The following is a 24,636-nucleotide window of genomic DNA, read 5'->3' on the forward strand; positions in this document are numbered from 1 at the left end:
TTATTGAGATATAAATCTGAAGCATGAGGACATGATTTATTTGTAAAATAAATTCATATAAACACTGTGACAAGCTTTAGAATTATCTCAAATAAATCCTTTTCATGATCAGTCAAGCGATTCACTTAAAATCAGAAATAGGACGATGAAACTAAATAAATCCTAAAATACTCATCAAAATATTTTCGAAACCCTAGCAACCTAAATAATCCTTTATTACAGTTTCTGAATTATTTAAATAAATGTAGCAATAAATATTTTAGAAGAGAAATATAAGATTAATCAATTGATGCACATTTATGATGCAACATTAAATAAAAATGACTTGTGATTTTAATCAAATTGAATTTATCTCGACTAAGCCTCATGAAAGCATAACACTGTTTGACAAATTATGAGTGCCAAATCTTAATGTAAGTCCTACAACTAAAAAGATATGTAAGACTTAAAATAGAAATTAGAAATAAATTGAATATTAAAATGTTTATGCGTCTGTGATAGTTTGCCAAATGTTTCTCAAATATTGCCAAAATAATTGATAAATCTGAATAATCATGTCAAATTCAAAAATTATTTTCTGACCTCACAAGTGCCATTGCCTTTTAAAACTGTATTAGACAATTTTGCGAATATTCCTGATAAAACTGAATAATCATGTCAAATTAAAAGTGCGATCGCCTTTTAATAATAATACTGTATTTGACAATTAGACATCTTACACTTCATTCACCCAGTATCTGTTCAATGAGTACTGTAATATTAATAGTTGGGGCTCACACTGGCTTTCAATTTTTGTCACGCCAAAATGGATAATTTTTGTCACGCCAAAATGGATAATTTTTATATAAAAAAATGTTCATATTTTTTCCCGCCAGGTGGAATATTTTATCTGCCAAAAATATGTGATAACATGTAACATTTCTCAGGTAGACCTATTACATGTACAAAACAGTTAGCAGTATACAATATACATGTACAACAACAAAAGTTCTCTTTACATAATACATTAGCCCAGTTTTGAGATGATTTACTAAGATCTGGGCCCTGTTTCACAAAAACTTAAACTAAAATCACTAAAATAGATTTTAACTAAAATCAAACTGAAATTTTAAATTTTAAGCGTTTCCCGAAGATCGATTGTAACTTAAAATGCAATTTTAATAGATTTTAGTTAAAATTGCTTGCGCTCGCGTGGTGCACAATTCCGGTGAGGGCACATAGGGTGTGAGCGTACACGCTTCGGAACTGAAAACTGTTGCCAGTTTGAACTAACCGTTACAATACCAATAAGGAGGGTTTCATACGTTGTAACAATGTCTGCAAATGGTCAGTCAATCGTAGAAAGATGAAATATATAAGTTTATTGCGTGTTTTTTGTTTTGAAATGTATCAGTTGGTTGGCCTTGAACTTGCATGTCGCTTTCGTGACCTTGACATTTGATTTACTCGCAGGCTTCAATGGAAATAATGTGTATCGATAAACTAAATCGCTTGAATTTCGTAGTTTTATGGTATTTTGGATAACAGAAACTACTGAGAAATTGTCACAAACATGTGATATTTCTGACTCAAACGATTAATCTAGACTAAACTATTGTCGATTTTTAAAAGTATTTAATAACTTTTAAACTAATACACGAAATAACTAATGTTCCGGCGATGCCTAGATTTGAAATTCCAGTCCCATTGACCCTTTCAATTATAATTTGAAAATGCCAAAGTGCCACACTCCTTATTGGATAATGCCTATCTATCTAATTAAATTAAAATGATTTTTTCCCAATATAAAATACCCTTGGCTCCTATATAAATCTTCATAACCCCAAAGCCATAAATACTTTGCATATGGCGTATCTAGTATTATAGGACTGACGAGGTTTCGATTCCCCGGTTGTACGTCCAACCTCTTGGGTTTTCTCCGCCCAAGCGAATTATTCAAATAAAATTGAACCATGTGTTAGTCCCAAAAAGTCTCTCTCTCTCTCTCTCTCTCTCTCACTCTCACTCTCACTCTCAGTCTCTCTCTCATTTTAAACAATTGTCGGCCTACAAAAAAAAATTTTTTTCGACATTAGATATGAAGTGGGTTTAGATTTTTTTAGGATTTTTTTTTTTTTTTTTTTGGTCTATTAATTATTTGAAAATAATATTATTTATACTTGAATCATGGTAATATATAAAATAGTAACAAAGAGTTTTGTTTACTGGAGTTTTGAGGTTTTTTTTTTTTGTTCTTGGAGTTTTAATTTAGGGCGTCATCTAATTGCTTATATTGCCTTACAATAAAATTAATGAAAATTATTTTTGTGAATGTATGTTTAAATTATACAACCCGGGCCATTGGCAATAATATCATTATTCCAAATATATCCATATGTCGCAATAGATCCCACAACGTAGCTCAATCAATGTTTGTTAATGTTGTGATTTTTAAGTTAGGAGAGAGTGACGGCTGTCCTAAGTTAAAATTGATTTTAGTTAAAATTGTCCCTAAAATAGTATGTTAAACTCCACTATTTTAAGTTAAGATAGAATTTTAACTTACAATATTATTTTGTGGATTTTATCTAAAATGCTTAAAATCGTTTTGTGAAACGCATCTATCTTAAGTTAGGATGGAATTTTAGTGTAAGACGATTTTAAGGAGATTTAAGTTTTTGTGAAACAGGGCCCAGATTTTATTTTTCGCACACCGTATTGCACAATATATTTTTAGTATTTACTTGTCAAATCTCATCCAAGGATTGCCAATTTTCTATAAATTTATGTTTTGCGTGTACAATAGGGATGTTGTTATTTTCAGGTATCAGATTCAGAATCCATGATAAAATGATAGGATTTTCAATTTCATTTGTAAGAGATGCTTACTATCAGACTCATCGTTCACTTAAGAGCATTTTGGCGGCCGTAATGAAACAAAAGGCAGACCGTTTTCTTACTCGAGAATTGTCGCTGTACAACTTGTTCTTTCGTTTCTGACCGATGCTGATAATATAATTTGAAATAATAACATCCAGTTAGGCATGCTTGTATATTCTACATGCTATATGACGCCACGATAAACGAAATTCAACTAACAAAATATTTAGTTTTCTCGGTAAAGAACTGTCGGCCTTTGGGTTATTTCCATTTGTATTTTTTTTAAGACGAAACGAAACATCAAATATTCACTGCTTAGATTAATTATCAGGATTAAATAATGGCAATTATCAATCAACTAATTATTAATCCGAGACAATTGGTTAGTATTACTTATTGACATGATCTGGATTATCAGTGAGTTAATTAATTTATAGTGCACCGCCACATGATTGTGATTAACATTCAATGTAATGGTCAATCTAGGATATACAATTAGCCTTTTAGAAAATTTTTTCGCCAGTTCTCAAAAAGAATACCCAGCACCCCAAAACTTATCGCTGAAATCAAATTTTAATAGCTACCTTTATATTTTATCAATTGCGACTTTGGTAACAGACAGCGTGAGCCTTGTTTATAGTAGATGAACATGTGTACTAGTAATTATATTTAGCAATGTATTTTATCATGGTACTGTATTACCAATGTTTTTATGTACAGATTAAATCTATAAAATGGTTACAACATCTTTCAGTATACGACGGTACCATGCATGCTATAAAAAGTATTTTTAAATCAACTTAACAATACATACAAGCTTGGACATTAGGCACCTGTCACAGATTTTGTCATGTAAAACGTATCACACAACTTATATATGTTAGACATATCAGTTGCATGCAGTGGCTTTGGAGATATATTGGAGAATTTTTTTTAGTTGGTTTTTTTTTTATTATGTTGAATACAAATTTTGTTTTCAGATGAACATCAGCTTATTTCATTTCAATTTTTGCATTATTTTTAATTTTTTGAAAATATTGATGAATAATTATATAATGATTGTAATTTATAGATTTACAATGGGTATCATCAGGTTAGTTATTTGGTGTATTTGGTATAATTTTTAAATATTTTATTTTTATCACCTTGGGTAGTGGTCTTTTATTTTATTTCTTATCGTATCATTATAAGAAAGTGTTGTTGTAAATCACTTGTCAACGTACTTATGGTCTCGTGGCTCGCCTTCCTGTTTCTTTTTCAAATGGTTTTAGTAGGTAATTTTATGATCGACCGTGCCCATATAGGGCATATTTTATAAAAATGCACCAAATATTTTAGAACAATGCCATTGTTGATCATAAACTTCAAGTTTTTATGTATTTCATGTATATATTGTGATGTAAAACACCCCTGTACACACGGTATTGTATTATTCCTCTGTGTGATGGATGTGTATTACGCCCCTGTACTTATTGTGCTCCCTGTACACAATGTGATGTATTATGCCTTTGTGTTTGTTATCATGATATATTGTATCGTACATGTATTATGTGAGGCATGCATTGTTCTGACAGGTATCATGTACAATGTAGGGTATGCATATCATTTTTAAATCACCTGATACTACTTCCTGTGTATCTGGGAAGTTCACATATCTACTTGTTCTTGTTGTATTTTGTCTTGTTGTACAAAAACCTCAGGGCTATCAATTCAATCATATTCACCAGTCCTGACCAGCTGGAGATCTTGCCTGTCAGTCAACTGATCTGTCTGTACATTTACATAAAATTAGAATTTCACAGAATATGACACCACAGTTATATTTATAGTTTTTATGTGTAAAACACTTTAGAAATAATATATTTTGAAAAATTGAGATAACTTTAAATATTGTCCTTCTTTAAAAAAAAGTAGAGAAAAAAATCATGAAAAGTGACTGGCTGGTAAGATTTTGAATTGAAAGCCCTGATGAACATCATCAATGTATGTACCTCTCCTTATATGTACATAACTGTCTCTTGCATATCGTTAACCTATCATCTTTTGCTTTTCAGTGAATCGAAGTTGCAGCACGCCTACTCTCGGTAGTTCACAACCCAATTCACAATCATCCCCTCTTAGTAGATCAACAGAAAATACTACCCCTTATGGTATGCACCCTTTATCTAGGAAATCACTATTAGCTTCGTTAGGTGGGTACAGGCTAGGTAGTGGTCTTTCACACTGCAATTTTCAGTCTTTATGTATTTTATCGTTAAGTTCTAATTTACACACTTTATTAATTTCTTATTATTTTATTTTTTTCTCTCTCTCTCTTTTTTTTTTCTAATAATTTTTTATGTACGCTAGCACAGAGAGAGAGTTTATTGTAAGTTATCGTCAGTTTCATATTTTTCTTCTTTTTTTTAATTTTTTTTAAATATAATTTGTTATGTAAGCTTGCATAGAATTTATTTTTTTATCATCAGAATATTGATATTGTAATAAATGTTTTCCACTTTTGAATGAAACTGATAATATTAGATATGAACCAAATAGATTTTATAATTATTTTAACACCAAATTTTTAAAAAAAATCAATTTAGTATTTTTAATTGAAACATTTTAGCTCTTTGCTTCTAATAATAATAAAAACTTATGATTTGATATAGAAAAATAACTCAGTAATTTAATTCATTTAATCTAATTGAAAAGTTATGATAAAATATAGAAGAAAAATAATTCAGTAATTTAATTGAAAATTTATGGTTAAATATAGAAAAATAAATCAGTATTTTAAATTAAGGAAGGTCAAAATATAAAATACCTATGATTACGGTTACCTGATCGAACATTTTTTTTTTTAACCAAAATCGCTAATTACTCAGTAATTAGACTAGAAATGCTAGGAAATAGGCTTTACAAAACCCACGGGAAGAAGATTTTCCGACTGACCAATCCTATTTTGGGGGGCCAAGTAACCGTAAACATAGGTATTTGTTTTTCTTAGCCTTATTGAAAAGTTATGATCAAATGTAGACTTCTTACCTGTTAGAGAAATAGTAGTTTATGGTTACATGGTTAGTTGTAGAATAAGTGATCATCATCATATAGTGTCTTCTTAGAAATATTTCTAGTTGGGTAGTTCCTAATCATTTATCATACATGTAGTATCTTATATATTAATATTATAGTTAGTTCTAGATTAATACCTAATCATTTATCACCATACATGTGTATGAGATCATGGTATAAACACTATTATAACCAGGTAGTTTAGCTGATCAATTCCTAATCATTTATCACCATGATGAGATTATGGTATAAACACTGATATTTATCCTGAGGCTCTATAATCACAATCATTACAATATTATAATCATCCACACGTATTTGAAGAGCTTTTGCTTTTATAAAAGATGATTATCACCATTGAAACTATGTTTACTTACACTTATTTCACATCTATTATAATTATAATAATTATATATGATATATGTATTTTCTCTTTGGGTATGGTATTTTCAAAAGAGAATGACAGATTTACATAAAATCTTGTAGGGGTGAAGGGGTGGCTGAATGGTTTAATGGGTGTGATTGATTCAAGTGGCATGGTTTTGATTCCCTGCTTGTATGTGAGAACGAGTAGGGTCGTCTGAGGAAATTCTTCGGCCATCACCGTGATCGAACCCTGAAACAGATTGTAATACTAGACCATGAACTTGATAACCATATGTTAACTGTATATTAGTAGTATCTAAAAGGGGTGATAGCATTATTCTAGTATCCAATACAGATACAAAATTGATTAAGATCATATTTTTATTCTGACTGACCTTTATAACTATAAGTTCAAATGCCTTCTACATGTTGGTGCCATGGCGCGTGCAGGCAGATTGATGCGTTTTACTCATTTTATATACCCATTTACACTAAATAGGAAATGTTTTTTATCCAGTTATGCTTCAAAACCTTTATTTATTTCTCTAATACTCTAATATTCTAGAATTTAATTTGCAAAAAAAAAAGTTAATAAATAATATTGTGAACTTATTAATTCACACCGATGTCATTCCTCTCAGTGATTGTAGCGGCTTAGCGAATATTCACTGCTGATTAGTGTGAGAGAACTAATCAAATTGCTTGGTAATAAAAATCTTTCAAAGATTTTATAGAATTTTCTGTATCATGTTCCATAGTAACCAAGCCTGGAAATATGGCACCTGTCACTGACAATTTCAGGCACAGATTCAGGCTTTGTCAGGCACTAAACCTCTAGTAATCTGGTGCCTGTCATTTTGTCTGGCACTGATTTGTCTTTTTATTGATATTATTAATACATGTCTGGCACTAACAAGTTGAAAATGTCAGGTACATGTAAAACCATTATTTACAGGTCTGACTTCATAGTCTATTTCGTGTTTATATTAGGTATCAGAATAATGCCATCACCCCTTTTAGATATTACTAATATTTAATAATATAACATGGTTATCAACCTATCAGTACTATTTATTTATGGTAATAATAGATTTGGTGGGAAGATATATATTTAAATGAGCAGAATGAATCAAGTTCATGCTCTATTTTATAGCACTAATAATATCGGCATGTACAGTATTTAACAGCGTATGTGAAGATTGTATACAAGTTAGGACAGGCATTCTTTGTCATGGCAAAAGAGGTCCTCACAATCGTGATTAAAGAATTGTCTCCCATGAGGTCACAATTCTAGATACTTGGGATTGCCTATCTATCTGGTATATGGTTTATGTTATCCTCGGTATTCCCTCTGGTACTCCCACTCCATTAACCAATGGGTCCATTCACAGGGTATTTACTAAATCAAATTATCCTCCCTTGATGATTTCATTGGCTACGTAGGTTGATTCTAAGAACCAATCAAAAAACAGATTGCATGCCAGTCTTAGCATCATTGTTTTTGTTCACCACAATACAGCAGCTTGTATGTTCGATTATGAGAAACTTGGAAAGAAATTTATTAATATCAAAGAAGTGACATGCATACAAAAAGATGTCATAAAGTATTTTAACAAAGTTTACAACAATGATTCGGCCATCTTAGTTTCAACAAAATGCGAGTTACCTCCCATCACCCACTCGTGGTATAGTTATAGGATTTTTTGATTGATTGATAAAAATCAGAGTGAAACGCTTTGGTATGCAAATTGTGCAGAAATATGGTATATCAAGGTTGTGGACCCTCTAGAAGACAGATTTTGATAAAACTTAGAATATATGTTTATGTCCCAAAGATCTCGGTTCCTTTCGCTATTTGCGCATATCCGAACATAACTTGCTGGAATTTGGACCCTAATTGAACAAAAAATAACATTTTTGTTTAGCTTGTTCTGTCCTTCGCTTGCAAAATGTGAGCGTATCTGGCCGGACATCCCCTCGTTAGTCTTTCACTTACATGTACATCCAAATCCATCTGTGTCAACATTTTATTGCTCCGTGGGTGCGGATCGGCAGGTTGGTGGGTTGATTCGAGATCACAGTGGCTTAGTGAGTAGGACATTGACTTGCAAACCTAGAGGTCCTGTCACTGTAACCCAGATACCATTTAATCTTGAGTATCTAGCACTAATTTCTTTCACATTCGTTTAATATCCAATCTTTGTTTGAAAATTTGTAAAAAAAACTGTTTAAAATCACCATAAATCGTTTAATTTGTACTTCTGTCCAGTTTAAAGCTGACCATTCAATTTTGATAATGAGTGTCCAATTTACAAGTGTTTAATGAAGCAATCTGACTGAAATTTTCAGCATATTCTGTTTTCATTATATTTTTTTTTAACTATTATATATATAGCAAGAACTGTCAGCTCTTTATCTAATCATACCTAATGCTTTAACTTAAAGAAATTCAACAATTGTCACTTATTCCATTTCCACTTAGATTTTGATAATATAACTTAAAATTTTAATGGCTAAAATATAAAAAAACAAAAACTTTTCTTTGACAGTCAGAATCGCAGCAGAACTCATTTTAAGATGCTTTTGACCTTAATTTTGTCCTTGATTTGTACTATTGTCCAATATGTCTTAGAATGTGTTAGATTTATTTTGTATTTTAGGAGGTGGAAGAGTGGATACCGGAACATTTACCAGACCACGGAAAAATAAAGATAGAAGTCGTTTACATAGTACGGAGAAAGAAAATGATTACCGCGACGATAGAATACCTGCTGTTAGTGATATAGAGGCTGTTGCTAAGTTACAAGAAGAAAGTAAGATTTGTGCAATTTCTCAAATATGGCTGCTCAATTTGATATACATGCATGCCATGTCATATCAATTTGCTTTGTGAAGCCAGTTGCCAGTCTCATAGCATGTGTTTTTTCCCAGTTTCCTCCAACTGTCTAAGGCCGATATGTCAGTCCCATAATTGTGTTCAATAAATGTTAAACCCCACATCTCTCCCTTTCTCTCTTTCTGGGAGCCATGTTGGTAAAGTAAGGCACTAGATGACCAAGAAGGGGGTAACGACTTCAGTCCCGTTGGCTGAGAAGGTTCCAAGGGATTTTTCCGTGTGGTTTATCCTTGTCAGTCATGCAGGACAGATTGCCTTGCAAGTAACGGTGTCTAGTCATTTGGAGTTTTCTTTCTCTTGACCAAGAATAATCATCAAATTTTTTCAAGCTTGGTTCTCATCATATGTCAAGTTTGATGTCAGTGGGGCTATCAAGGAGAGTGTGTTTAGTGCACAAATATAATATAAACAATGGCAAGCACATTAAAGAGCCCTTGGTAGTTGGAATTGATCAAAGAGTAGGTGTCCCTGTCTAGAAGAAATTCTCCCCATCACATTGTGTGCATGTGCATTACAATGAAAATAACCATGTTAGTCTTAGTATGGCAGAAGTATAGTGTTGATGAGAAACTGAACATGATGCCATCGCCAAAAACAATCCCAATCATGAAGAATAGTCCGACCGTTGAAGACATTGGTTAGATTATATAGAGGGGTTTTACATGTGTGCATTAGATCATAAGGTCTGTCATTAAGTCAAGTGGCATAGTTTCAATTCCCAGTTTGTACCTGACGAGCAGTAGTGTCACCTGTCCAACCTCGTAGATTTTCTCTGGGTCCTGTGTTTTCCTCCCACGGCTTAAGACCCCTGCAAGAAAATTATTAAAATAGTATTCAACCATACTATGTTATTCCCAAAATGACCTAGTTTGTGTCAAGATGCCATTTAACCCCCATTTACTTGGTAATAAGAGGTCAAGAGATTGCTTTAAATTCTGTATTTCAAGTATAGGATAGGTAAAGCATAGATAGACTATGGTTGCACAGAATCCAATGGATATGCCAGTGGACATTAAACCCAATTCTCTCTTTAAATTGTATATCTACTTTTGTTTGTTTATTTTTTCAGGTTTACGACAGAGTATAACCCATCATCCATCACCACGACGAGGTAAAATAACATCCCAAGATATAAAAAAAATACCCACCCATATATATCCACCTTATTATAGTTTCTTTCTATATATAGATTAGGCCACATCAAAAAATGTTCTGGTTCTCAGATAATCCTACATCAATTTAATAGGGCTGCATGACCTTTTAATATTTCAAAAAATAAAACATGGTCTCATTAATTAATGAATTACAGGAAGTAAATATATCAAAAAGTACACAACCCTGATGAATGTTACTGACAATCATAAATGATACTAGATGGTCATGCATTCCTATAAACAACATGGTAAGATGTTTAGTGCCTTGAAACATTTGTGGGGGGTTGGATGGCCGAATGGTTAACACGTGCGCGCTGTATCATAAGGTCTGTCATTGAGTCAACTGGCGTGGTTTCGATTCCCCGGTTGTACGTGACAAGGAGTAGGGTCGTCTGTCCAACCTCGTGGGTTTTCTCTGAGTCCTACGGTTTCCTCCCATTGCTAAAGACCTCTACGCGCAGCTAATTATTGAAATAAAATTGAACCATGTGTTGTCGCGAAATGACCTAGATTGTGTCAAGTGGACGTTAACCCCCATTTCTCTCTCTCTCTTGTCTTGAAACTTGATGTTTTTTATAAGTCATTTAGACCAGTACTGATCCTTTGACGAAATAAAAACCTCCCTCCTACTTCAGATTTTGGTAAGGATTGTCTGAGAATCAGAATATATTTTTTGTATGGCCTTAGCTACATCAGTAAAAGTAGTTAGCAATTCCCTTTCAATTCCCTCTAAACTGTGCACATGCACACACATTTCAGATACCGCAACATCACTTAGAGAGTGATGCATTAAAATTTTAACATTAACATTTTTAACAGTTTTTTTAGGCAAGAGTGAGACTCATGAGATAGGAGACTGTGTCAAAATTATCTTGAAACAATTTCAAATTTACATTTGTTCAAATATCTTGCACATACATACACTTTTTTCTCAGGAATAAAATTTGCATACCATTACATTTTTGTACACACTGACTAATAAAAATTAGAGGGAACATTGGCAACAACCTCTTTGATTTGAGAAAAATGTGAAAATATTGATTTAAAGTTTGTGCGTCATTAACATTTGTCAGAAAATATCAAATTTCTAAAAGGCTTAATCCACAGTGATATATATATGTCATTTATATCACCTGCAGAGGATGCAGAACATTACGAAATTTATTACATCTAGAGACTTTATAAAAGAAAGTTTATTTGATTGATAAAATGTATATCTGTTTTAAGTCTTCAGTTAGAGCGAATATAACTGATTTAGTGTAAAACTGTCAACAGTTGAACTGAAGCCAGAAAATTAAATAAACTGGCTTTGGCTTAAATTTTTGAAACCAAAATTTAACCATATTATAAGGCTTTATTAGGCTAATCTCATCACTAATTGAAATAAGATGCAACAGATCAATAATTTATTTTTACCTAAATCAAAGAGGGTGAGCTCCTTTAAGTTTTAGCGAAACCGTACTGTAATCATTATTATAATTGAGTGTTATAGCGAAACCTTACTGTAATCACTATTATAACACAGTGTTTTAGCAAAACCTTATTGTAATCACCATTAGTAAGGCCAAACCAATTTGATTTTTAGTTCTTTGTAATCTTGATAAATAAATAACCTCTTGAATCAATCTTCTGACAAGGAACAGCTTCTAATCCTTCGGATTGCATGAAAAACTGAGGTCCCGTGTACACATTGGCATGCATAGATAAGAACCCTGGTCAGTTGGAATTCAAATAAAAATAGGCTGTTGCGCCTCTCTCCGGGCAAAATTTCCCTTGTAGCACACTGTATGGCCTATGCCCGTCTTCATTAGCCCAGTCGGTGCAGAAAATTAGGATGTGAAACCCCATTTCATTTCATTTCTTATGAACAATGTTTTGCTTAAAATTTCAAAATTAACTCAAAGCTTTGGAGAAGAGCAAACAAGCACACTTTACATTTAAAACAAAAAAAAAAACAAAAAAAAATCCCCCAGGCAGTAAGAAGCAAAAATTTAATCTTTTTTTCTGAAGAACAAAAATTCAAATTGGTGGGGCCTTATGCATGTTTGATTTTAATAATTATGCCTATTTTTTCTTTATTTTTTTGTGTGGAGGTCTTTATCTATCTATCTATCTATGTTTTTGTATATCACTATTCACCAGGCTTAAATAGAAAAGGTTTTGGTTTTCTCGGGGCTAGCGACGCAGAAAACAGTGGTTCACCGATTGGTTCCGCACGTTCCAGTCCAGCAAGATTTGATGGTTTGTGACTTTATTCAACATGATGCATGATGGGGTTTATCACAAATTCTACAAATTTTGTGGGGATGTTTTTTATTATAACAAATTTTGTGGTTATGGTTTTTATAACAAATTTAACAGATTTTTGTGGGAGTGGTTTTTATGACAAATTCTACAGATTTTGTAGGGATGGTTTTTATAATAAATTATACAGATTTTGTGAGATTAATGTTTCCTCATTTTTGCTTGCTAAACAAATATCATTAACTAATATAACTAAAGAGACAGTTCGCTCACCTTTAACTTAGATGTTTAAAAATAGATCGACAAACCTCTGTATTTGGGTAGTGGTGAGTTGATCATTGATGCAGTTATCAGAAATCAGCTGGTATCACAGACACTTTTGTAAAATGGAAAATTCCTTTCAAAACTAACATTAAGCTTGAGGTGAAGTATCATGCCAAAAGTCTATTACGTTTCTATTTGTATTATAGAGATAGTCAAATTCAGGCACAAATAATTCATCTGAAATATCTCTTTCAAATATAAACCCGAAACCTCCCTAATTAGGGATCCGTAGACTGCCCCAAACCATCATGTCACGTGAACAGCTGAGGTTCACACAAAATTGGCCTATAATACGGAAAGCTTTTCACATATCTCGGGCCATTTGTGTCGATCTAAAGAACAGCTGTTTTGTTCTGTCCAGAAATGTACCAGTATTAATATACCACTTTTCTCTAATTTAGATCATATTTTAGTAGATAAACTCGTTTCATATCTTTACCTTTATTTCTCTCATCTAGTAGATCACATTCATTCCTTCACCTTAGACCGGTAGATATTGATTCACCTTTGACAATAACTGTGGTACATATTCATTCACCTTAGACTGGTAGATATTGATTCATGTTTGACAATAACTGTGGTAGATATTCATTCACCTTAGACAATAACTGTGGTAGAATTATCATTCACCTTTGGCAATAACTGTGGTAGATATTTCCTCATCTTAGACAATAACTGTGGTAGATATTTATTCATTAACTTTAGAAAAATTAGCAACCAGGTGAAATTTGAATTACATGTAATCCCAATCAATTCCATAATCATTGCACATTGCATAATCAGAGTGGTTCAATTAGAATGACAGTGACTCACTAGTGTCAGCCGAGAAAGTTCATCTTGATCTTCTAGTCTCGTTTCACCTTGTCAGTTGTGCTAGATAGAGAACCAGGCAAGAAAAAACATAATATTATATAGTCATTCGGATGGCACGCAAATGTAAGGTCTAATGTTCGCATTAGCATGGATGTAAAAGATCATGTTGCAGTTTATGATTTTTTTTTTTTTTTAGGGAACTGGGGTAGTCAGTATTGTACCTGGTGCTGAAGGGATTGTTTCGAAAGACTAAATATCTAAAGGGGTCAAAGATGACATGTAAACAATTTGTAATAATGTTGAATGACTTTGTTGATATGTTATGTGTTTTATTATCTACAGATAGTGGTGTGTTAGAGAGATATAGAAATAGTATAGATTCTGATGGTAGTAGTCCTCCAGATAGTCCACATGCTGCACAACATAGTTATAATTATGGTAAGATAAATGGCATCCTCGGTAACCCCAGTTGTCTTATTCGGTTCCACTCTGCTAACCCCTGAGTTCATCCATGGGGTAGACACCTATTCAAATTATCTGGATGGATAAATGGTAATTAATTATCAATGTGACATGTTCAGTAATTTAATTAACAGACTGATTATTTACTCGACACTGCTCCAGGAAACTAAACAGTTATATAAACCCAACACATCTAATCTAGACAGGGCGGTTGGATGACTGAATGGTTAGCGTGTGCGCGCTGTATCATAAAGTCTGTCATTGAGTCAACTGGTTTCCCGGTTGTACGTGACAAGGAGTAGGGTCGCCTGTCCAACCTCTTGGGTTTTCTCCGGGTCCTCCGGTTTCCTCCCACTGCTAAAGATCCCTACGCGCAAGCGAATTATTGAAATAAAAATTCAACCATATGTTGATCCCGAAATGACCTAGTTTGTGTCAAGTGGACATTAAACCCCATTTCTCTCTTTCTCTCTAATCTAGACAGACCATTTTAAACTATGTGACAGTAGAAACCCACTAATTTTCTATGATTCTCAACAAGTTTGAACAGTTTTCTAACAATGGTTTGAAACTAAACACTAAATACAGAAACTCCCACTAAAACAGCACAACTAAATGATATCTGAGTTGTAGTGATAGGCTTTAGTTATGATTAATACTATTTTAATCAGTATATAAATGTTGGGGTTTTTTTTTGTATAGAAAATGGTGGTAAAAGAAGTTTACCAAGTATGAGTAGAATACAACAGTACTCCAGTGATTCTAGTCTTGATCATCAATCTGTCGGCAGCGATGACGCCAACCTGGCACCAGAGACACGCCCTGTTACACGCCTACAGCAACCATCAATACGAGCCCCATCACCAGGCTTCGGTTTAAAACAACCCAACTCGGGGTTACGAAGGGCTGTGTCCCCTGCTCGAAGTGGTCTTCCTCAACCTATGATGCGTAGAACAATACCTCGTCCTAATGCTGGACGATCGTCACTACCATCTCCCAGAAGGTAAGTTGCATCAATTACATCTATTGATTAGATTCTCAACTAATCACCACAGCTGAAACATTCAATTTATTTGATTACTCTGAGAAAGTTCATTGTGAATTTTCGATGTGGCTCTCCCTTGTCATATGGTGAAGACAGAGGGCCTGACAAAGAACTTGATATAATTTGATTTAAGACAAGGATGTCTGGGCAAAATTGCCCTCATAGCACACTGTGTGGCGTCTCCATTAGCCCAGTTGGATCAGAACAGTAGGATGTTAAACCTCATTTCATTTCATTCGATTACTTTTAGAGCTCACACAAATACTCGAATTCAAATAGTTTTTATAAGGCTATTCCAATAGACCTTTTAGTATTTGTTATTTGCTGTTATTTAAAACTAACGTAATTGGTTCTCTCTTTTTGTTGTTGTCTATGAAATATTTACTACTATTGAATTAACCCGTTTGCATTTAGATCGCCCAAAACCAACCCCCTTAGTAAATTATTTCACCAATTATGTTCAGTAGGTCGATCAAAAGAGCATATCAAACATAAAAGAATGACGTCACATCTGTATTTAAAACAAATTTCTAACATCATTAAATCATTTTGAAATTATTTCACCAATTATGTGCACGTATTAAAATAGGAATCTAACATATTTTATTGATTATTTCAGATCAAATATACCCTCTCCACGTCCCAACGTTAACTCAGAAGCTGCTGACAGTTGGCGTGAAGGATGTTTTTAATATATGTATATATAGATATTACCGCAAAACTTTTAACAAGACTTGTCGTGGGTGTAAAAACGTTGCTAACGACGACGAGCATTACGAAGGATGTTTTTATAAGCTTGATAGTGATAACAAAACAGTTCGACTTGATATTTATTTTTTAAGATGGAGGTGGGAATTTTATTCTGCTGTTTTGTTTTTTTAATCGAAAAATAAGTCGTGTCTTTTTATAGTGTTCGTGCCAAACCAGTAAGAGTGAAATACAGTAACAGACGACAGAGTGATGTTTACATATTGATAAAACAAGTCACACCTGGAAATAACGCGTTCCTGATCAAATGTTGTGTGCAATTGAAGTTTTACAGGAAAGAAGAAACTTTTGTCTTATAGAATGACAGGGCCTAGAAGAACTTTGAGCTCGACATTATCAGTGTCTCAGGGGCTTTGGAGGTGAGGGCCTGAAAGAATTGTGAGTGATGAAACCTGAGTTATCAGTGACACAAGTCTTATTTCCAGGCTTGGTGACCTGTTAAAATTGGATAATGCTTACTTATTAATAGTTACAGGATATTAGACTGGTTTGCTTCTACTGACAAAATAACATTAACCTGAAGCAGACGTGTTTCTAAAAAAAAAAAATGAACAAGTTCCAAAACTGGTTTTTGGAAAGTTTTATGAAAACATATTTTCTGGTTTAAGTTTTTTTACATCTGTTTTTCGGGGTTTTTTTTTAGACTCAGTAGCCTTGATCACTCAGCACTAAATTCTCTCCCCTTTCTCTATGATGATATTGGTGTCAGCAAAATCGTGTAAGTTGTCTAGACATTGACAAAGGTCAAACAGATTTCTGTACATCTTATGATTGGGTGAGAGTCATACTGACGTTCATCTGCATGTAGAATGCATTTTTAATGGGTGAACTGAGACATGATCAGCCAGACCAATATTTGTTGTATAAAAAGTAGAGACAATTTGACCTGGATTGATTGAGATTGAAATTATTTAAAGAGAAAACTTAAGCAATTAAATGTAGATGTATACAAGATTGCAATGTTTAACTGGTTTATGGTGAAATGGCCTTACTATTGATAAATAACCATGTGTGTTAGTATCCAGCCGCGACTTCTTTATCGGGGTTTGATATACAGTATTGACTATTTCAAACCGAATAAATATAATGTAGAGAATTATCCGTGCTGAATCGAAATAGTGGTTTGTCTATTAATATGTGCTATTTTATGATATTAAAACCAATCAGATAACAAATAGAGTCATCGGAACTAGTGCATTTTAGATGATGTGGTTTTATAAATTGATTTTAATGTCACATGAAAAGCCTTTTGTAGTTCAGTTATTAATATTTTTTTATAGAATGCCATTTTATCAAAGAGTAGAGTGCACAAGGGCACTTTAACTTTAATGTACAATAAACAAATTATATTACATGGATGTAATAAGTATAACGATCACAAATGTTAGAATCTTAATTGTCACTCACAAAATTTGTTAAAAATAGGATACAATTATAAAATGACACGGATAATTAATTTTGAGCTTTTTTAAACAAGTGAGTTTTAAGCTCTCCTAAACAAAATGAGTTTTAAGACTTATTTTAAAATTTGATAATGTAATGCTGCTGTGGAAAAGATACGGAAGAAGTCTATTTAATGGTTGTATACGATGGGTTTTTATGTCTAATATAATCCTATACTTGTATCTACTGCCTAATATTGAATGTCCCAATACTTATTCTAGTATATACATCTCTTATATAAATCATATATCATGCTAGTCCTAAATATAAATATCTCTTTTCTAAAACACTATAAATCCTTTTTCTAGAAATTGAAGCCACTGTGACTCAGTGAGTAAGACAATTGCTCACTAACCTGGGCAAAATCCCCCTCATAGGACTGTATGGCCAGTAGGACATTTTCCATGTTATTTCATTTCGACCTTATGAATATGGAGCCAGCTCACTACCATGGAGGTCCTCGTTTCATTCCCAGTGTTGGTCTAGAAAGATTCTGGCAAGAAAAAGTGTCTATTCCTTTGGATTGGACCGAAAACCAAAGTCCTGCAAATAACACACACTGCACGTTTAAGATTCCCCTGACTGTTTGTAATCAAAATATCTGCATGACTATGTATGTCGGTCATCATTGGCTTTGTTAAACGTTCAATCTATATCAGATTTGCGTAAAAACAATGATTTAATTTTATTTCAATGTTTTTAAAAAATTCAAATGAAGACGGTTTCGTTTTGTGTTAAGATTGGAGCAGTGAATATAAAAATGATTTTGAACATTAATGAAGGGTCTGAATGGTGATTATAGCGTGTTAGAAAAGAGCTGTTTATATTTAGAAGTAATATAATACATAAAGATGTCATCTAGTCATTGTTTACAATCATGAAATATTTAATATATTCAGATATTACATATTTGGATAGATCCATGACTAATAATCAGCAATAATACAAAATCAATAATATACAGTATAGAGAAACTTGATTGGTCTAGAGTTAAAATCTATGATAGGGTTTTTTGTTTTCAGCCAATAAAAAGACACTTTGAATCGGTAAAATAGTTTATTTTAAATTTACATCACAATAGAATAGGTCTACGGAAATACACATACTCAATGGTTGACCAGTTAAAAAATAAAGACTGATCGAATGTTTTGTATTGTTTCTGGTACACTTAAGAGTTATGGCCCTTTTGGGATACTTGATTAACGTTACAGAATTTAATCCCAAAAATTATGAAAAACAAGTGAGCGACAACTGCATAAGAAAATATCTCAGCCTATCATCACAGCTGAAACATATTAGTTGTGTTTAATTACGTAATGATTCTACTCACACCATCTCCGTTGTCTTGACTAAGAAACTGTGACAGGGCTCAATTCCACGTCACTCGATTTCAATTCTATCAATAATCAGGACGTTCCGGCTGGCAATTGTGCATCCCAGCATCTGTCAATGTGTAATGCAGGTAGCCATAACCTAATCAAACTTCATTTAAATGAAATAATTTTTAATCTTGAGAATACCCAGTTTTATATTTTTGTCGGGAGCCTAATTTCCTGGAGGTGGAATTTGTCGTTCGAACTAAAAATTGACACTCAAATCTTTTTTCTGTCCATGCTCAAAGCACTTTGCACTTTAATCGATATATTTTTTGCCAGAAATTTACCTTTTTTTATTCTGAATAACTTTTAAAAAAATATTGAAAGTGATCAAAAATCTTTATAATTCTTCTTATGGAAATCAATTTGTTTTGCACACTATTTTGAACAAAATAATTCCACCTCTTGGAAATTAATTGAATATTGAAAGCAGTAATGATGTAAATTTCTTGCCTATTTCGGTTTGTAAATTCTAAGAATATGTATACAAATATTGTTGAATCTACTTACATAAAAAAATTTCGAAGCAGGGTAAGAACGCAAGGGTTTTTTTTTTTCTGATGCAAGTTGAAAAGATGTAAATATGTATAATGACATATGAAAATATTGCACCTTTGAAAATAATTTTCTGTTTTACTGTAGATGTAAACGAACAAGTTATGATATCGGGGGTCTCTGTATTTTAGTGACGTCATTGTCTGAACCAAGACATTTTGTGGCAAGTGTGTTTTTCCTAATTATTTTCATTCATAATTTCTTATCTTTCATTTAGTTCTCTATAAAAATATCATTAAATTCTGAATATTATCACAGATTTGTTCAGTGTTGCTAAAGTCAGAATAATTTTAGGTTTGCATCCAAAAGAATTGCCATGGTTGCATACAGGGTAGTAGATGGCTAAAGTACATTGGTGGGGGGGGGGCACAGTTTTTGGAATGGGATATTGATTGGGTAGTTGCAAATCTAGGCCACAAACAAGTAAGCCCTTGGGGGGAGGGGGGGGGCTAGAGGGTAATTGCCATCCCCCTTTAAGATCTAGTGAATGCTCCTCCATACCCCCCTCCCTCCAGTGTATTTCAACATCTAATGACCAAGTAAATTTATTAGTAAATGTGAAGAATCTGTTATAGTAGGAAAAATAAAATACTGAATTGGCACCTCAGAACTATGCTTGGCATTGATTAACACAGTATGAATCAAACTATATTTGACATAAATTATATGTTATTCCTATTGACATTGACTGGATAAACACTAGACATTATCTGATATAGAATAAAGGTTATTTACTATCACAATTGACAGACAGAACCCAGACTGTATCTGATATAAATTATACATTATTCCTATCACATTTACAGGATAGAAACCAGACTGTATCTGATACAAATTATACATTATTCCTATCATATTGATCTCATGTTATATATCATTTATATATACCAATATATCATACATACCCTATATGTGAACAGCTTGATTATAAAACAAGATTATCTCCCTTGAAGTGTTTTGAGACTAACAAAACATGGTTATAAAATGCATAGCCTATTATGGGAAGAGTCTGAATAGCAAAAAAAAGATTATCTCCCTTGAATAGGATAGGGTTTAATGTCGGAATACTTTGGTCATTTAGGTCCAGGAACAAACCCTGTACAGTAGGGGGGGTAGGTGGCCAAATGCTTTAACATATGCGCTTTGGATTATGACGTGTGTCATTTCGTCAAGTGACATGTTTTTGATTCCCCATTTGTATGTGACAAGGAGTAGGGTTATCTGTCCAACCTTATGGGTTTTCTCTGGTTTCCTCATATTGCTAAACACACCTACATGCAAGTGAAATATTGAAAATAAAATGAAACCATATGTTAGTCCCCAAATGACCTAGTTTGTATCGAGTGGATGTTAAACTATGTTACAGATTGGATATCTTGTTTTATAAACAATCTCTTTACATATATTTACATATATATTATAACTTATTTAATTAGGTAATTAAACTGATATATAAAAATTGATAAAATCTCATTTTATATGGGTGTTTGGCCCTTATTATTACAGTACTTTGGTAATTTATTTATTTCTGACAGACAAAAAGGAGGATATATAATTTATGAATCTGGTCTCTTATTTAAAAACACTGAAATCTCTTAAAATCCATCTAATTTTAAAGAGAACTTGGGTCGAAGTGTCAATTGTTTTGCCGAGATACAACCCAATCAAGATTCAAATAAAGATAATGTATTAATCATTATTTGCATTTTTCAGACATCTTGTTTTAAACAGCTTAATCCATGCTAAAATGTATTCAAAGAAACCAAACCAAAATATCAATACAAACAAATAACTAATTTTAGGGAGTGACATTTTAAGAGGTTTAAGTTGTATGTAATTGTAATTATGATAGTTAATTGATATATACACCTAATGATAAACTCATTTATATACTGGTCATATCATATACCGGCTAAATATCATTATCTATTATAGCAAGAACTTACATAATGTATCTTTAATGTATACACGTGATGATAAACTTGTTTATATATTGGTCATATCATATACCTGCTGAATATCATTTATTAGTCGTGTTGGCAATCTTCAGGTGGGTCGGGGAGGTAATTTCCATATTAAAAATTTTGGGTAAGATGGGGGTTACAATTACGCCAGTTGTAGAACTACATTTTGGGGGCCCTGAGTCTTAAACTGTTATTAGCAAAAATTTAAGAAAGGCGAACTAAAGATGCGTCTGGTGCCCCTCCAGGATTATGGGCCCCTGATGCTTAAGTTTTATTAATTTCATCGTAGATCCACCCCAGAATTACACTAAATTTAATTCTTGTGGGAACTTCTGACCTCCATAACCAGACTATGCACTCTTCCTTAATAGTGTCATTAATTCAAGATTGACTCTCCCTTAATAGTGTCATGTTGATTCAAGGAATACAACTCTCTTGTTTGACAGTCAGATAAGTTGAGTAAGGATACCCCGACCACTGTCCTTATCCTGTTTTTCAAAATTAGAGAGTTAATATTTCTTACATATATCTGCCTTTCGGTTATGTAATAAATCAGAATCATTTGTTTTGTATCTGTAATCTTATAGATTAGGACTTGCTGTGATGAATTCTATTGAAAATTTATATTTAACCATATATCCTTGCTCAAATAACCTATGATATAATATATTATAAACTTATAGAGATATTAAATATATGTAGGTATTCAAACAATGTTATTCATGTACAAATAAATAATCTTTTAGTCAAATACAATCTTTATGAAAATAATGTCAGGAATGGTTATGATGGTATTTGAAACCTCACACTATAGCTATGTTGAGAATGAGAGAGATATGGCTCTTCTGATTATGTCTGTGTTCTTGAAATAAGAAACACGGTTCTTCAGGCATGTGACAGTTTCACCTTTGTTATGAATTATAAGTTGGAAACTATGGTTACCAAAATATGGATTATGTCTTCCTCTTGATATAAACTTTTAGGAATATGAAAGAAAAATAACCACAAATTCAACTGTTTTTATAATTCTTTGGTTTGGTAAGAAAAAAGCTTGTATTTTAATTGGAGCTGTTAAGATTCCTCTTGAATTGTTAATTTAAGATCATTTATTTCAGAATTTCATTTAGTTATTTTAAATACTGTGTAAGTAAGTAGTTGTTATACCATGACATTAAACAATTTAAACTTGGGAATTTTTAATTTCCTCAAATTGAATGTGTTTTTGTGTTGATGTAAGAATTTGATTGATAATCATTAAACCCTAATTTCGCAAGAGCTCGAATTTCATGCGAGCTCAATTTTCACAAGAGTTCCAATATAGGATAGCAATAACATCATTCTTATAACTTTTTAAGTTTTTTGTTTCCCACAATTGAGTGAAATTGCACATACTCAGTTTTCACAAAGTTTTATAAGTTTTTATTATTAGTCTACCTACAAATATATAATTTGTTTCATGAAACACAACACAAGTGTATGGAATACATGTTCCTTGGATGTTTATATCTAACCAGGTTTAGACAAGTTCTCTCCTGTTTCTGTATGAAAAGGGTTCTCCTGTTTCTATATGGCAAGGATTCACCTGTTTCTTTAGAACAAGGGTTCTCCTGTTCCTATATCAAGCAAAAATATAAGAGAAGATGAGATGTAGCCAAAACTACTAGAGAACTCTCATGAAAATGAAGCTAGAAATAAACGTCCAAGTAACGCATATCCCATATAACAGTGCCATGTTTTATTTTGAGTCGTTTACTAAATGCCACTTGAACAATTTATATTTTTATTTTGAAAGTACTAAGAGTTGACTGTGAATGATGTATCTGTTAATAAGAATAAAAAAAGACATTTTATTTTATTCAAATCATTTGTTTAGTGCTAATGTAATTTATGTAGTTTTAACTCGACAGATGTTTGTTATATATACAGCCAAAACAATTTAAATTTTTAGTTCTTCGGGGATCGTGATAAATAAATAAATGACCGCAATGATAACTAATGATTTGTATGATACTGGTGCATATATATATATAAATATATATATATAATTCAAATGGTAAATTTAATATAAGTTTATTAAGGAAGAGTTATAGCAAGGTTAAGCTTCTTATTAGAATATATTAATACATTATTGTGTACAATAATGTTTCCTCTGTTGTTTCCTCTGTTGCTCAGTAAGACGCTGAATCACACATTAGGAGGTCTCGGGTTCACTCCCAGCATTGGCTGAGAAAGTTCCTCAGAAGGATTTCCCTTGTCAGTAGTGCAGGACAGAGGGCCTAGCAAGAACAGTGTCTAGTTGTTCGGATGGGCCAAAAAACATCTCATGTACACATTGGCTTGTACGTAAGAGAACACTTTACAGTTAGAATTCGTAATAAGAGTATGCCCATCCTCATTTGCCCAGTAGATGCTGAAAAGTAGGATGTTAATCTGAGTTATATTTTTATTGTGACTAATCTTATACTATTGTACATTTAAAATATAAACGCTGTAAAAATATTTGATCTAAATTGAAGATCCTTGCTGTACATTATTTAAATATAGAAATTATTTCTTGGTAAAGGTGCATGTTTACCAGATCCCCGTAAATATGTAAAATATGAATTAATGCTACCATACTATTAACAATAAACCACTTGACTCAGATTGAAGTAAACACAAATGCTCTGATGATACTGATTTTTGTCTTTTATGGGCCAAACTCAATTTCAATTGATAGTCTATTAGTAAATGTGGGGGGCTGCACTACATGCAAACCTCAAAAAAACAGACCCGTGGACAAGATACAAGCTACACAGACATTGTAAGAAAACAACAAATATCAAATTTAGTGAATGGATCTGGGGGGGTCAGCCGTAAGCATGTACTGCACAATGTTACATACAATGGGAGCCATGGTGGCTCAGAGAGCTCCCTTGTTCCATCCCGGTAGTAGGCTGAGAAAGTTCATCAAGATTCCCCCCCCCACCCTTGTCAATTGTGCAGGACAGAGGGCCCGACAAGGGACAACATATAGAGCACACTTTATGTCTTGATTAGCCCAGTCGGAGTAGAATGTTAAACCCCATTTCATTTCTGTTACATACCATCCCAGGATGAAATCTATGACATTTATAGATAACACGATCCACTTCACCAGCCTACCCCGCTACAATTTCACTGTGTGTCAGTCAATACTGACAAATATGCCAGAATCAAAAGTTCTCAAACCCGATGATATTTACCCCTATTGTAACAGTCTTTGAAAGATGTGTGAAGGTCGGTTAAAAGGAAAAGTGTATTACAAGATTGTATGAATGGACCTACGGACGGA

At 32.9% G+C, this 24,636-nt stretch overlaps 1 protein-coding gene across 7 annotated transcripts in view; it reads left to right on the top strand.

Annotated features, from left to right (window-relative positions):
• Nucleotides 1-23,996, top strand: part of LOC126830189 (SLAIN motif-containing protein 2) — a 29,387-nt gene extending 5,391 nt beyond the window's left edge. Inside the window, exons 3-10 of one of the 7 annotated variants that reach the window (XM_050560518.1) lie at nt 3,932-3,952; nt 4,914-5,051; nt 8,940-9,092; nt 10,245-10,286; nt 12,472-12,570; nt 14,053-14,148; nt 14,875-15,175; nt 15,837-23,996. In XM_050560518.1, the coding sequence (XP_050416475.1) occupies nt 3,932-3,952; nt 4,914-5,051; nt 8,940-9,092; nt 10,245-10,286; nt 12,472-12,570; nt 14,053-14,148; nt 14,875-15,175; nt 15,837-15,909 (923 nt within the window). In that variant the 3' untranslated portion in view covers nt 15,910-23,996. The remainder of the gene's footprint in view (nt 1-3,931; nt 3,953-4,913; nt 5,052-8,939; nt 9,093-10,244; nt 10,287-12,471; nt 12,571-14,052; nt 14,149-14,874; nt 15,176-15,836) is intronic. The other 6 variants (XM_050560520.1, XM_050560522.1, XM_050560523.1 and 3 more) reach the window with 6 other exon arrangements.
• The last annotated feature ends 640 nt before the right edge of the window (nt 23,997-24,636 follow it).

This window comes from Patella vulgata, chromosome 8 (assembly GCF_932274485.2).
Source record: "Patella vulgata chromosome 8, xgPatVulg1.2, whole genome shotgun sequence".
NCBI lineage: Eukaryota > Metazoa > Mollusca > Gastropoda > Patellidae > Patella > Patella vulgata.